This window comes from Muntiacus reevesi, chromosome 18 (assembly GCF_963930625.1).
Source record: "Muntiacus reevesi chromosome 18, mMunRee1.1, whole genome shotgun sequence".
Classification (NCBI taxonomy): domain Eukaryota; kingdom Metazoa; phylum Chordata; class Mammalia; order Artiodactyla; family Cervidae; genus Muntiacus; species Muntiacus reevesi.
Genome location: NC_089266.1, coordinates 14,574,630 through 14,589,662, shown reverse-complemented (window position 1 = coordinate 14,589,662; position 15,033 = coordinate 14,574,630). Strand labels below are relative to the sequence as shown.

The 15,033-nt window shown below is 37.9% G+C and overlaps 1 protein-coding gene across 2 annotated transcripts in view; it reads left to right on the top strand.

The window, feature by feature from the left end:
• The window catches only part of DDX42 (DEAD-box helicase 42), a 34,888-nt gene that overhangs the window by 4,973 nt on the left and 14,882 nt on the right, over positions 1 to 15,033 (top strand). The window contains exons 2-6 of one of the 2 annotated variants that reach the window (XM_065909333.1): positions 4,037 to 4,273; positions 5,906 to 6,056; positions 11,328 to 11,389; positions 12,713 to 12,749; positions 13,594 to 13,743. In XM_065909333.1, the coding sequence (XP_065765405.1) occupies positions 4,053 to 4,273; positions 5,906 to 6,056; positions 11,328 to 11,389; positions 12,713 to 12,749; positions 13,594 to 13,743 (621 nt within the window). In that variant the 5' untranslated portion in view covers positions 4,037 to 4,052. Of the gene's footprint in view, positions 1 to 4,036; positions 4,274 to 5,905; positions 6,057 to 11,327; positions 11,390 to 12,712; positions 12,750 to 13,593; positions 13,744 to 15,033 lie in introns of those variants that run through there. The other variant, XM_065909334.1, reaches the window with a different exon arrangement.

Sequence of the window (15,033 nt, the reverse complement as noted above, 5' to 3'; positions counted from 1 at the left end):
GACTTCATCAGGACAGCTGGCCGGCTCGATAGCAAGGCTTGTAGTAATAGGAGATGATGGATTTCACAGATACTGGGATGAATTTTGAAGAGCCTGACGAAAAATTTATCCATTCAACGAAAAATTTTTGAGTACGGTATAGACCAGGCACCAAAGGTACTGTGTTGGACAAAACAAGAAAAGCCCTCGCCCACGTGGCGCTGACGCTCTCGTCAGTGGGTTGGAGAAAGCACAGTTGTTCGGCATTGCTGGAGACAGTTAATTGGGGAACATGGGCAGTGTGACCTAGATCACACTAGTGAAAGGTGTGGGGGCACTTCGTCTTTTGGTTGACCCACATCTTGGAAGAGTTAAAGTGTTGCATATTTTTAAGCTATTAAGCAACTCTCACCTGCCCAAGGTCACACTGCTTGCCTGTCTGCAGAAGTTGAATTTTTAAAACCAAGTATTTGATTTATTTCTCTTGTAATTTGAACCCTTTGGTTATTTAGTAGGATTAATTTATGCCCATCCTTTTCTCCTGTCCTCAGCCTAGGGGGAAGTGTCCTTTACTCCTTGTTAAAGGTTTTGGTCTTTTCTCTTCAGCTCTCGGCAACACCTGTTCCTGTGATTTTTCCTGTCATCCTCAATCTTCAGTTTTTCTATTTGTGTTGGCCTTTCCTTTTTAACATATAAATATGGTTAGATGTTTTCCTTAAACAAAAAGCAAAATTCCTGTAGTTAACACCTCACACTCTTTTTCACATTGGTAAACAGCCTAGAAAGTAATCTGTACTCCTCTTGGCCTTATCTTCAGCCTCTACCCCTTACCAATCATCACTTAACTTTTTCCCTACTGCTTCAACAGGGGCTTTTCAGTTCTTACGCCCCCCTCCTCTTTTGTTATTAACATTGGATATTTCTTTCTGCCTGTAAAATTTCTCACCATCTATATCACTGTTCTCTGCTGTCCTCCCTCTCTCTCTGTTCTTTGTCAAGTTTTCACGTGAGCTTCTCTTCCCCTGATCCTTCCTAAGCATGGACCTCTGCTAACATGTCTCTTCTTGCTCTGTGCCCTCTGTCTTATCTACATCAGTAACCTCAGATGCGGATATCTTGTGTGGGACCTATAACTCCTTCACAGATCTCTCTCTGCAGTCACAGACCTTACTTGCCAGCTATCCTGAGTGCTCCCATAGGTACTGTGAACTGATCTCACTTTCCACCTGCTTCTCCACCCTCTGGGTTTCCATCTCTGTTAGTGGCACCATCATTCACCCAATCCGTAAAAGCCAGAATCCTCCAAAATTATTCTAGACTCTTCCTTCTGCCTCAGCTTCCACGTCTGAATTGGTCATTCTCCCCAGTTGATTCTTCCTCATAAATACCTCAGTAAAGCATCAGGTCTACACCCCACCCTTCCTCATAGCCACTTCCTTAGTTTTGTAGTACCTTGATGTGTTTTATCTACATTTTTTATAATAATGTCCTAACCACTTTCCTTGTGTCCAGCTTTTCGTGCCATCTCTCATCTGATCTCTCTAAAATGGTGATCCAAAACATGCCCCCTTTTTTGCTTAAAATTAATGATTCCTTACAGCTGGCAGAGTATATTTTTGTATGGTGTATTCTCAGCATAGTATGACAACCCTATATCTGGGCCCTGTTTGTCTTTCGGACCATGTGCCCTGCAACTTTCCCAAATGTCCTAGAGAACTCTAGCTGCACTGAAATGTTTCCAGTCCTCAGTGGTAGCATTTACAGTGCCTTTGATCTAAAATTCTCTCTCCGACACTTCTTCCCTGGTCTAATGCCTCTTTGGGTTTAAAAAATTAACACCACTGTCATCTCCAGAAAAACTGTCTTGTCCCCCATTCATGGTAGGTTGGATACTCTTCTCCTGGGCTGTCGATGAATGCACTTTGTGTAATACCTCTACACATCATTTCTTTTTGTAAGCTTTCTAAAACTACACTGAAATCCTTGAGAATCAGACTGTATCTTTCACTGATAAATGCCCAGCACCCAATACAATGTCTGAACTTTCACAACAGGCTTTCAGTAAGCCATGAGATTGTTCATGTAATTCTTAAAATCTACCAACATTTGTTTTTTCCATCCTTCCTTTACCTACGTTTTTCAATGGCTTATTTATTATTAGCCTTTTATTGTGCATTATATACACAAGGAAAAAGGATAAAATTCAGAATCCATAATTTAATGGCTTAATTATTATTAGCCTCTTATTATGCATTATATACACTAGGAAAAAGGTTAAAATTCAGAATCTGTAATTTTTGTTGCTTAGGAACAGCTCTTGGAAAGCCAGGTTCACAGATTGGTTAAACAGTACTCTCAGATGCTAAAATTTTCTGGCTTGTAAATCTTCTAACTAAATATCATCTCACTAGAATTATGTTGATTCCTCTTAGGGGATTCCAGAAGAAGGCAGGAAATGGTCTTACTTATGTTTGAGTAAGCTATTACTTATAAAGTGCTTACCCTAACCGTGAATATTTTCTACAAAAGGTCCAAAATGAGTAAAGACAGCCCCTAACTGGAACTAAGGGTAGAGACTGACAAAGCATAAATCAAATTTAATACTAAACAGACTGAACTAAGCACTGTGTAACAGCGGTAAAACCGAACCGGTGAGCGGGGTATAGCACCGGAGAGCAGAGCGTGTTTTCCTGTCCTAGTCACTTCAGCAGTGCCATTGTAAAAAGCAGTTTTTGGAACCCTTTTCACATTGACTTCAGAGTCTTTTATAAACATATAAACTTTTCTTATTAATGATAAACTAATACAGAGGAAAAAAGTAAAAAATAATTGGTATTAACATTTTGATAAACAGCCCTCCAGCTATCTTGGTACAGGTGACACATATTTTTACATTGAATCATACCACCTACCTTGTTTTATGCCCTTATCATGTTACTCAGTGTATAATGGACACTTCTCCACAAATGTGAAACTTAAAATGCACATTCCCCTTTGATAAGCAGTTGTGTTTTTAAAAAAATTGAGCCTAAGGAAATAAGAGTATGGACAAAGATATGTGATATGTTTAGCAACTTAAAAAAAACAGAAACAGAAGTAGAGGAATATATTTACTGACACAGACAGTCATGTGTATCATATGGTGAAGAAATCAGGAAAACAATATGTACAGTATGGTTTCAGTTTTGATCTTAAATCTGTGTGTGTGTGTACACACATATGCATAGAAAAAATAGCAAAATATATCAACAAAATTGTGTATTTGGGAGAGGAGTGTCAGGTAGTGTTAAATTTTGTTCTTTTTTGCTTTCTGAGTTTTCTGCTATTCTGTGAAACTTAGGTAACTTGTGTCATTAAAAAATGGTTTTTTGAAACCAAGGCTAATAAGATAAAAAGTTTATTTTTAAATGAGTTTGATTGATGCTCAGGAAATTTCTTTGTAATCTTTAACAGTAGGCTAACTGAATAAGATATTCAACTGGCAATCAAATCTTTTTGAAGGGTATGATATTGAATACTAAATTCCTGTTCCAATTGAGATCTCAGTAAAATGAATTATAATGTCTTCCATGTTTCAGAAAATGTGACCATTCAGGGGGAGAGGAAGGGAGCTCAAGAGGGAGGGGTATGTATGTGTGTGTAAAATTATAACTGATTCCCGGAGAGAAAGGGGGCTCAAGATGGAGGGGGGTGTGTGTGTGTAAAATTATGATTGATTCCTTTTGCACAGCAGAAACCAGCAATTTTGTGTACAATTTTACACACAATTTTAAAGCAATTTTCCCCCAATTAAAAAATGTGTATAAAAAAAAAAGAAAATGTGACTGTTTTATTAAGGTTAGCATATTGCATATCTGAAGTCCAAAGTTAAAAATTTTTTAATTGAAATATAATTGATTTACAGTGTTGTGCCAAACTTTTTTGTACCAAAATCAAAATTTTAATTGAGAGGCAAATGTTTAAAATTGTAGGTAAAGATTGGAAGAGACATAAACATCAATGGGCTGTTTACTTTTTATATAAAGTTAAGTTTGTATGTGTGTCTTGTTCCTAACAGATCAGTCACTGACACCATGAACTGGAATAAAGGTGGCCCCGGCACCAAGAGGGGCTTTGGCTTTGGAGGTTTTGCCATCAGTGCTGGAAAGAAGGAGGAACCGAAGCTCCCACAACAGTCCCACAGTGCCTTTGGGGCAACCAGCTCTTCTTCTGGCTTTGGAAAGTCGGCTCCACCACAGCTCCCTTCTTTCTACAAAATTGGTTCTAAACGGGCCAACTTCGATGAAGAAAATGCGTAAGTGGTAATAATATCTGGTAATTTAGCAAGGTTAGGTTTTGAGATATTCATTCCATCAAAAAAATTGAAGCAAAGAAACCATTTTTTTCTCAGATAACATGACTTCTTTGGTTATCTCACTGAATTGCATTGTTCCTAACAGGTTAAATTGTTACGTTCACTCGTAACAATTGTTACTGTAACGTTATGTTATATTCATAAGGAATATAATACTTGTGTGGTCCTTTATTTTTCCTTGCTCCAAAACGGATTTGAGGCCATTGAAACCTAAATATGGCTAAGTGTTTTATTTAAAATTAAATTATTTAATTTACATGGCTTTTGATGGTCTTTACTGAAGTTTTTTATTTACACCATAGAAGTTGTTTGGTAAACACAGGCATTTGTCAGAACTGGTAGAGACATAGTTTGATTCAACACCAAAGTCTTTAAAACTGTTAACCTGTTGTGTTGTAACATCTTATAGTGGTAGGAAAATCTCAGATTTTTGCTCACAGTTTTCAGGAACCATATTTACCAGTTACCTTTTCTAACTTGATTGTCTAATAAGGGGATTGTTGAAAAACTGAGGTTTGAAAGTTTGAGCTCTAATTCTGTATAGATTTTAAGTTCTTTTCTTTTTTTTAACCCTCAGGGTCACAGTTTTTAAAGTATTTAGCAGCATTTTTAAAAATTGGTATATTATTTAGCAATTAAGTTCATAAGTAAGTCCAGGATCATTATTCTAGAAAGCAGTTTACCAGCTCAGGGATACGTTAAATGAAACTACCGTATAAATAAATATGCATTTGTGTGTGTGTGTGTGTGTGTGTGTATAACACGTAATGGTTAGAGCTTTTAAAATGAAGGCTTGAAATGCTTTGAAGTTTAGGCTGTAGTTTTGATCTCTTTAATATTCTATTGTATTAATCTTTCATTTAATTCTGAGGTAAGCTCTAAACAGTGTTTTTGTTTTGTTTTAGTGTATAGCTATATCGATATACTTTTCTGGGATATCTGTTAGAGGGAAACATTTTCCAGATGTCGAAGTTGTTTTCTGAATACTTAGTATGGTGAGGAATTGTGGTTCATGTACAATGTTATATAAGTTTTGAGTGTACAGCAGAGTGATTCACAATTTTTAAAGGTTATAAAATATTGGCTATATTCCTGAGCATTTATTTTCAATTCTAGAAGTTTTTTTGTTGGTTCTCAGAAAAAAGCCCAGAACTTTTTAAGAAAATCTCTAGCCTTATGAATTTAATCTCTAAAAGTTTTTAAAGGGTCGTGAAGAATAAACTAGGCTTTTGATATCTCATACAAAAGTGTTTTTTCCATATCATATGCTTTAATATTTGCTGTATCTATTCAACAGTGATATGCTGTTGATAATTTTGTATTGGAAACACTTCCCTTTTGACAGAACTGGAAATGTAATTTTTAACAGACACTACTGAAATGGGGAATCTGCTGTGGTTTTTTTGCAGTATTAGAATTTGGCGTATATCAAGTGATACTTAATAATTAGGTCCTAAGCCAAAGGACCAAAATCTCTTAATGGTAACATATACCATAATAAAAATTTTGTTAAAGATTCACCCACCCCCAAATTAAACATTCACTCTGTCAGTCATACATCTTAATTTTCAGATATTTTGAAGATGAGGAAGAAGATTCTAGCAACGTTGATTTACCTTACATTCCTGCTGAGAACTCACCTACCCGCCAGCAATTCCATTCCAAGCCAGTAGACTCTGACAGTGATGATGATCCCTTAGAGGCATTCATGGCTGAAGTGGAGGCAAGTATTAACTATGTTAACATTTTTAGCCATTAGAAACAGGTCAAATTAACCTAGTGCTTTAGTCCTCAGACAGAATTTGTTTATTGGCCCTTTGTTGAGAGAATTTTGCTCTTGTATTCCATAGTTTCTTAAATATACTTCCATGACCCTGTAGCATTTTCAGAGATTGGTGCCTAGGAATTTGAACTGTAACCCTTGAACATAGTGGCTCAAGTGTGTGTGTGTGGTGTGTTTTATTTTAATAATTCTTGGTATAGTCTTAAATGGAATGAATATTATCTTAATCTAGCTTTTATTGAATACATATTTATGTAAGATAATTAAACTTAAGGGATTTGCTAAAGTTACAGATTCTGTATTCAGTACCTCTAGTATTTATTTTTTTTATCCATGTTCGTGACCTTGTAGAAATTGAGACTTGTGACCTCTTCCTCCTTAAAACTCTTCTCTCTAGCTTTTTGTGATTTTGTATTTTGTTCTTTTCTCCCATGTCTCTGACTTCTCTATTTAATTACTTTGTGTTATGAAAAATCTCAAGCACGTAAAGTAAAATAATAAGATGAGTCCCGTAGACCCTGCACCCTGCTTTATCAGGTAGCGCTTTGGCCAGTCTTTCGTTATCTGACACCTCCCACCCCCTTTTACATTATTTAAAGTAAATCTCCGACATATCATTTCATCTATTGGTATTTCTGTATCTTTAACTCTTAAAAAACAATCATACCATATGATTACACCAAAAAAAAAAAACTTTACCTAGCCATGTGACTGTTATCTGTCATTCTTGTGATTCTCTTCCAGTTTCTCATGATAATTCTCCTACTGTTCTCTATTTTAATGTGCTATCTTCAGGCTTTATACATTCCTTAGTGACCTCACCCACTTCCAAAATTAACTTCTGTGTGAATAAATTAATATCTTTAGTTCCATAGTCTCTCTTTAGTTTCAGCTCTGCTTTTCTAGAAACATATTGGCCATTTTTACATGGGTGTGTCCCCCTGGTCCCTTTAACTTTTTTTTTTTTTGGCTCCGATAAACAGCTTATGGAATTTTAGTTTCTTAACCTGAGATTGAGCCCTGGCTCTCCACAGTGAAAACAGAGAGTCCTAACCACGGGACTGCAAGAAAATTCCCATATTGGCTTTAATTTCTTCCTTTAAATAGCCCCTCTTTTTTTTTTTCAGTTTTATTAAGGTGTAGTTGATTTACAGTGTTGTGTTAATTTCTTCTGTACAGCAAAAAGTGACTCAGTAATTGACTGAAAAATTCCATGTACAGAGGAGTCTGGCAGGCTACAGACCATGGGGCCATAAAGAGTCAGACGCAACTGAGCATAGCACACAGCACATATACTCGTCAAAGATGCTGGCCTATACTTTTTGGTAGTGGCTTTGTCTGGTTTTGGTTTCAGGGTGATAGCGGCTGCATAGATAGTGGCTTCACTCCCAACACTCCTTTGGGAGTGTTCCTTCCTCTTCAGTCTTTTGGAAGAGTTTGGGAAAGATCAGTGTAAGTTCTTTGTACATTTGGTAGAATTCCCCAGTGAAGCTACCTGGTCCTGAACTTCTGTTTGTAGGGAGTTTTTTAATTATAGATTCTATTTAATTTCTAGTGTTTGGTCTGTTCAAGTTATGTGTTTCTTCTTCATTCAGTTTTAGTGGGCTGTATGTTTCTAGAAAGTTGTCCATTTCTTCTAGGTTATTGAATTTGTTGGCATCTAATTGTTCATAGTATTCTCTTACAACTTTCTTGTTGTTGTTATCAGTTGTGGTTTTTTTCTCTTTCATTTCTTATTTGGGTTTTCTCTCTCTCTTTTTCTTTTTTGCTGTGTGGTATGTGGGATCTTAGTTCCCTGGCCAGGGATGGAACCTGTGCCACCTGTATTGGAAGGCAGAGTCTTAACTACTGGACTGCCGGGGAATTCCCCTCTTTTTTTTTTTTTTTTCTAGTAACTGATCAAGCATGTTCATGACTTGCTTCATTTATTCCTCAGAATAACAAAGGTGAATAGGCAGAAAAACTATATAAAACTTCTTAACTAATAAAAAAAAACTGAACCCTAAGGTAATTCAAATCACTTCTCCAAACCACATTGGTACTGTGTGGCAGAGCTGGGGTGCAAATCTAATTTTTCTTGCTTAGTAGTCCTGAGAACTGGCTCTTGTTCAGAACATAGTGCTGCCTTCCTCTCATCATTTGCCAGTTCTGTCAGTCTTTACAGTATCTCTTGCATCTATTTCTGTTTCCTTTATGGTCATCTTCCCCTGTACCTTAACTCTTACCTGATCTAAATTAATTCTCTCCCTTCTTGAGGCTCTCTGCTCTCCTGTTCATGTAGTGTACAGCTACAGAGTAATTGGACTGAAGCATGTTTCTTGTCATATTACTCCTCTTGCTCAGAAACTGTCACTTTATTGTTTATGAAGTAAAGTCCTTTTAGATTCCTCAGTTACTTGTTACCTGAAGTCTTCAGCCAGAATTCATCTCTCCTCTAAGGAAGTAGGGGAGAAAAAGAATCCATTAAAGATGTGTTTTTGTTTGGTGTAAACGATGCTTTTTAAAAATAGTCAACATTTTTAAGATCCAGATACTAAAAAAAAAAAAAAAAAAAAAAAATCCAGAGATTTTTGTCTAAAAGATCAGTCTCCGGAAAAGTGAAAAATGTGGCAAGACTAGGACTGCATTCTTGTGTGGCAAAAAACCGGCTGTTGCTGACAAAGTAACTGCCTGCTTGGGGCAAGGCAGACTTTTTCTACTTCACCCATCAGTCCCTATTGTCTTCTTGACACTGAGGCCGTTGCTTAGTGCCTTTTGCCATCATATTTGTGTTGTAATTTTCTTATAGTGGAGAAGTAGTTTTCCTGAGCGTGGGTCTGTTGTCAAATATCTGAGAGTAAAACTCAGGGCTATGTGTTAAAAGAAAAATTAGAGCATGCTTCTTTAGAATATTCAGGGCTTCCTCTGGTGACTCAGTAGTAGAGCATCTGTCTGCCAAGCAAGAGATGTGGGTTTGATTCCTGGGTCAGGCAGATCCGCTGGAGAGGGGAATAGCAGTCCACTGCAGTATTCTGGCCTGGGAAACCCTGTGGACAGAGAAGCCTGGAGAACTGCAGTCCACGGGGTCACAAAGAGTTGGACACAACTTAGGAGCTAAACAAAAACAGCTTACTAAAGTGCAAGCAGGGCGTGTCTGTGTCAGAAGACTAGAACTTTCCTTACCTTGGCTCACTTCATTCATTGTGAAGTTGCTACCTGCTGAGTATTTTGGGCTTCCCACATTTGATTTAGAATAAATTACTTTCCGAAGAATGTATACCTAAAAAGTAGCAGAGCCAGGATTCAACTCCAAAGCCCATGTTCTTTTTGCTGTATCATTCAGCATCTGAGTTCTTGTGTTGTGTATTTCTGTATAATGCTTACCAGAACTACTCAGAACATACCTGTGCTTTGCAAGATGGTAGCAATTTTGTAAATATAGTGTGTTAAATGATTCTCTCTAGAAGTAAAGGCAAGGGATAAATGGTTTGTTTTGTTTGAGATGTCATTACATATTGGTTTAGGTTTTTTTTAATCTTCGTGACACCTGAACGTTTCCCAAAGGGCTGTGTTTCTCATCATTTTTTCAGATCCCTAGTGATGAATTAGAATAAAAATCAACTCTTGATTTTTGAGGTTTAAATTTAGATTTAATTTTTGGTAGTGCAAGCTGGAATAGCCCTTTTTGAATAGGAGTATCCAAGAATGGTCCAAATTCTCTTGCTTGGAATTTCAAGTAGTTGAAGCTGTTTGGAGGTTAAATCTTTTTGATATAACATCGTTCTTCCAGATATTTTTTGCTGTAGTATCCAAAGGCGTTTTGCTGATATTTGGACAGAGGGATGGATATTATCTGATCTTGGAGAGAGTATTGTTGCCAAGGTATTGCATTAATCCAAATTAAAGAAGTCAGAAAAACTCATATTGCTTTACAACAAGAAACAGTTATGCAGAATGTGTTTTAACCTTGGCAAAAAGTAGTTAATTCTTCTACCCTTGATTTTCATGTGTATAAAGCAAAGAATTAATTTAGATCAATAATTATCAATTTGCCATTTAAAAATAACCTATGAAAAATGGAAAAACTACATGTATTTAAGTCCACCCCAAAGGGTTCTGATTTAGTAGATTTATTTGTTGTTTTTCCGTCACTAAGTTGTGTCTGACTTTGCAACCCCTGGACTACAGCATGCCAGGCTCCCCGTCCCTCACTGTCTCTTGGAGTTTGTTCAAACTCATGTCCATTGTCAGTGATGCTGTCTCTCCAACCATCTCATCCTCTGTTGCCCCCTTCTCCTGCCCTCAGCTTTTCCCAGCATCAGGGTCTTTTCCAGTGAGTCGACTTTTCCCATCTGGTATTGAGGTTCAGCGTCAGTCCTTCCAATGGTTATTCAGGGTTGATTTCCAGCAGGATTGATTGGTGGTCTTGCAATCCAAGGGACTCTTGAGAGTCTTCCCCAGCACCACAGTTCAGAACACCAGTTCTTGGGTGCTCAGCCTTCTTCATGGTCCAGCTCTCACATCTGTACGTGACTATGGGAAAAGTCATAGGTTTGACTATATGGACCTTTGTTGGCAAGATGATGTCTCTGCTTTTTAATATGGTCATAGTTTTCCTTCCAGGGAGCAAGCGTCTTTTAATTTCATGGCAGCAGTTTATTTAGCGCAAGGTTTTTCAATCTAAGGGCATTTAGGGCTGGATAATTCTTTGGTGGGCTGTCCTGTGCATTGTAGGATGTTTAGAGGCATCTGTGACCTTCACCCACTGGATGTTAGTAACAGCTCCCCCCACCCCAAGTTGTGCCAACCAAAAAATGTGTCCTGATATTGCCAGATGTCCACAGGGGATAGAATCATCCAAGGCTCAGAACCACCTTTCTAGAGCCAGATACAGAGATCTGCATTTTTTACTAGCCCCTTTGGTAATTATATCATTAACTCTTTTAAAAAAAAAAAAGTGATCAATCAAGCATTTTTGCTAGTTTTTCCACACATGGTATATTTGCAGATAAAAACTATGGAATCTGCATATATAGTCAAGTTTTTAGAACATGGGTATTTCTCTCTAAAAAAATAATTGTCAAAAAACAATTTGATTGCATCAAACTGCAGTTGTCAAAATGCATAGCTAAAACTGTGATGGTGCTTGTTTGAATCTAAAAATTCTTTATAAAGAAATTTTCCTTTCAGTGTTTTTAGTTGGTGATTCCATACGGCCTTTTGTTTCATTAGGATCAGGCGGCTAGAGACATGAAGAGGCTTGAAGAAAAGGACAAAGAAAGAAAAAACGTAAAGTAAGTTGTTTTCTTCTCCTTCAGAAAGGTTACATGAAAATTGCTACATTATTGCAAAGCCTGTTCCCCCAAAGTTTATAAAGAAAAATTCAACTACACAAATGTCCTGACTTAAAGTTATTACCTTAAATAATATTTCTGTAGGTAATAGAGATGACTGCATTAGCAGTAATTAAAAAGCATTCTTTTTGGTATTCAACTGTAAATAGTTTTTAGTAACCACAAGAATGAATTACACAGGGAAGCAAGAGAGCATCATTACTAGTTTGGGTTCATTTTTCTGAGTTTTGTCCCCATAACTAATATAGGTTTATGCGTATGTGATTGATTTTTAAGATGTAACAGTAATTATATACAAAAAGCTATGTTTATTATTAATAAATCACAAAACCTGATTTGAGGGTGACATGCTTTAGCAACTAGTCAGAGCTTGAAATACTTTGTTTTCTAGGAAAGAGAATTCTCCTCTTTCCCTTGCTGAATATACTTTTCTTACGGCTTTTGCTGCCAAGCCCAGGAAGGCGGGTTGGACTTTGCCCTCTGCTTGGCAGTCAGTGCTCAGCCCCTCCCTGAGGCTCCTGTGCCGGGGGAGGGTCTGCCCTCTCTTGGGGGCTTATCGTGTGTTGTGTCCCCTCCAGCTGCCCTCCGCTGGTGGTGTTGCTTGCCTTAGGGGTAGCAAGTGCTCTAGGGTAGGCAGAAAGTCTGATTAAAAAGCAGTGGTTGTGGGAATTAAGCAACTATACTTTTCATAGTTCCTGAGAGATGCAAGTGGTGAAGGTCCACTTCTCCACGTGAACTGTTTTAGTTCCAGATTTTAAAAAGAGTTGATGTAGTTTTTCTCTCTGTCCCTGAGGATTTTGGCTGAATGCAGTTACTCAGAGCTAAAAACTCTGGGGCACAGTAAGACAGTTGTGACCATCTTTAGTGTATACAAAATGCAGGTGTTCTTCTTGTTTCTGTTTTTTAATACAAAGTCCTTTTCACAACTGCATTATGTTTGTTGTGTGGGATATACAAGGCTAGGGCCCGTGGGTATCTCTCTTCACAAGTTTTTACTCCCTATATTCTCGTTAGTATTGATATATTTGATGATTCTGGGGGTCCCACATCATCCCATTCAAAAGAAATGCAAACTGCGGCTTATGGTGTGAAATCAGACATACATGGTGAATGGATGGCTTCCAGTGTGCTTACTGCTGCTTCGTTACTGTTAGTGTTGAGAGTTCCTGTCCTGTATGGAATTCAACACTAATGTGCTATAAGTATGGAGCTGGGTATGTGGAACATTTGCAGGGAAGTTTGTTTCTCCGCTTGTTTTTCCAGGGGTATTCGAGATGACATTGAAGAGGAAGATGACCAAGTGAGTTCCTATGCAGTATTTCTATCTTTTACTTTCACCCCACAAAGTCTGTCCTGGGGACAAGCTAGAACTTGTCTTCACTGAAATGGCCATTCCTGATGTTCAGCAGGGAATGTCATTTGATTTGCTCCTTTTCTACCTGTGTGACCAGTTGGTAATATAAAGAATTATGTGGCTTTCCCCTGTGTTGAAGATGGAAATTTCGGTCAAGTACGATATCAAAAACAAAGATGAGCTTTACTCAGCGTGATTTTTTTTTTTAATCCAAAATTAATGTTTATTCTGATAAATCAAGAAGTAGAATAGTGTGGGATCTACAGACAACCTCTAGTAACACCTAACTTTGACCTGTTTCTAAGGGTTCTGTTTGTGATTCTTGTGTTTCAAGATGAAACATTGGTTAAATGACAGTCCTTTAGTGTCTTTCTTCCCCATTCAGTTGTGGGATGGAGAGAAGGGACCCAGAGTGAGCCCTTTCTAGGTGGGTGACCCTTCTCATCAGTGTCAGCTTCCAGAGTTGGGTTGGTAAAGCCACAGCATGTGTTCCACAGCTCTCAGCAGGGTAGGTAGGAGACACCCCACCCCAGGAAGGCTGTGGAACTGACAGTTTTATAAGTCTTCTGTTAAGCAAGCTAAATCACTTTATGATAGTAACTGTCTCATTTCCTCTGATTGTTCCTCTGAATACTGCTATTGTTAAAGGAATCATTGCTAGTAAGAGTCTTGTCTTACTGGGTAGGTATGTAAATTGTGCAGTCATCTGGTAATGCTGTGCGCACTAATTACAGAAGCAAAAATATTCTGTTATACTTGGGTATGATTATGATCTTGTGCTTTCCTGCAGGAAGCTTATTTTCGGTACATGGCAGAGAATCCAACTGCTGGTGTGGTTCAAGAGGAGGAGGAAGATAATTTGGAATATGATAGTGATGGGAATCCAATTGCACCTTCCAAAAAAATCATTGATCCTCTTCCTCCCATTGATCATTCAGAGGTACAGTATTTCTTGCTGAATTTGACTCTTCTCTAAAGCTGATGTGGTTTTCTTCAGCTTTAATATTTAGGTTTTCCCAGTATCAGAGTACTCCTCTGATTCATACACTTTATTATGTCATGGGAATATTTCTTTGGGATTTTGTCATATTTGCCAAGTGATTGAATCAGAAGGTGACTGAATGGTTGAGACTTTGTAGCCTGTACTATTCAAGGCACAGCTGAGTGTCTTGCTCACATTCAGTTTTAGGTGAATTTTTTTCAAGCAATTGTGCTTGTTTTCCATACCGTCACTTACCATCTTCCTTTCACTGTGGGTCCCTGGGCCTGCATTTGCTTTTTAATTGCTGTAAATCTTTACTGTTTCTCCCAGATCTGGGGCAGATGAAAGGCTGTTCTTACATCAGGAAAAGGAAATGAGGATATCAGTGTACTCACTTGGGGGAAAAAAAATCAGTATTTCATCCAGGTTAAATATCAGACTAGAGCTTGCATACCCTAGTGATTCTAGATCTAGAGCAGTGGTTTTCACAGTGTGGTCCAAGGACACCTAGAAGGATCTTTTCATGGAGTCTACAGAGTCAAAAGAATTTTCACGGTAATGCTAAGATTATTTGTCCTCTTCACTGCGCCAGCATTTGCAGTGATGACTAAAGGCAGTGCTGACACGTTAGCCTGAAACGGGACAGTGGTATCAGTTGTTCCGGTAGTCACTGCCTTCTTCCCTGTGTGACTGTTACAGTACCAAAAGTAAAGCCAGCTTCACTTAAGAATATCCTTGATGAAGCAATAACAATTATTTATTTAATCTTGACTCTTACATTACTCCTATGTTCCATGTAACAAAATGGGAAAGGGTAGGTAAACATTTGTATTGCATGCCAAGATATGACAGTTGTCTCACAGAAAGACACTTAGGTGTTCAAGTTGTGAACTGAGCTAGCTGCTTTTTTTCATAGAATACCATTTCACTTGAGAAAATGAATGATACATCAAGGAAAACAGAAGTGTCTCTTGTCAGTGATAGAAACTCAAGTTTTCAGGCAGAAATTAGGATTTGGGAAACTGAATGCATCACAGTGAGCTTGACAGCTTCCTCTCTTCCAAGTACTAACCAGGCCCGACCCTGCTGAGCTTCCAAGATCAGACGAAATTGGGTGCTTTCAGGGTGGTGGCTACAGGTGACAGCTTTCTATCTGTTGATAATCAGCCATGAAATGTGTATATTTTTAGTTACATAGTGAAATGTTTTGGATGATCTTCAAGCCATCTCAGTGAACCAGTATTTTCA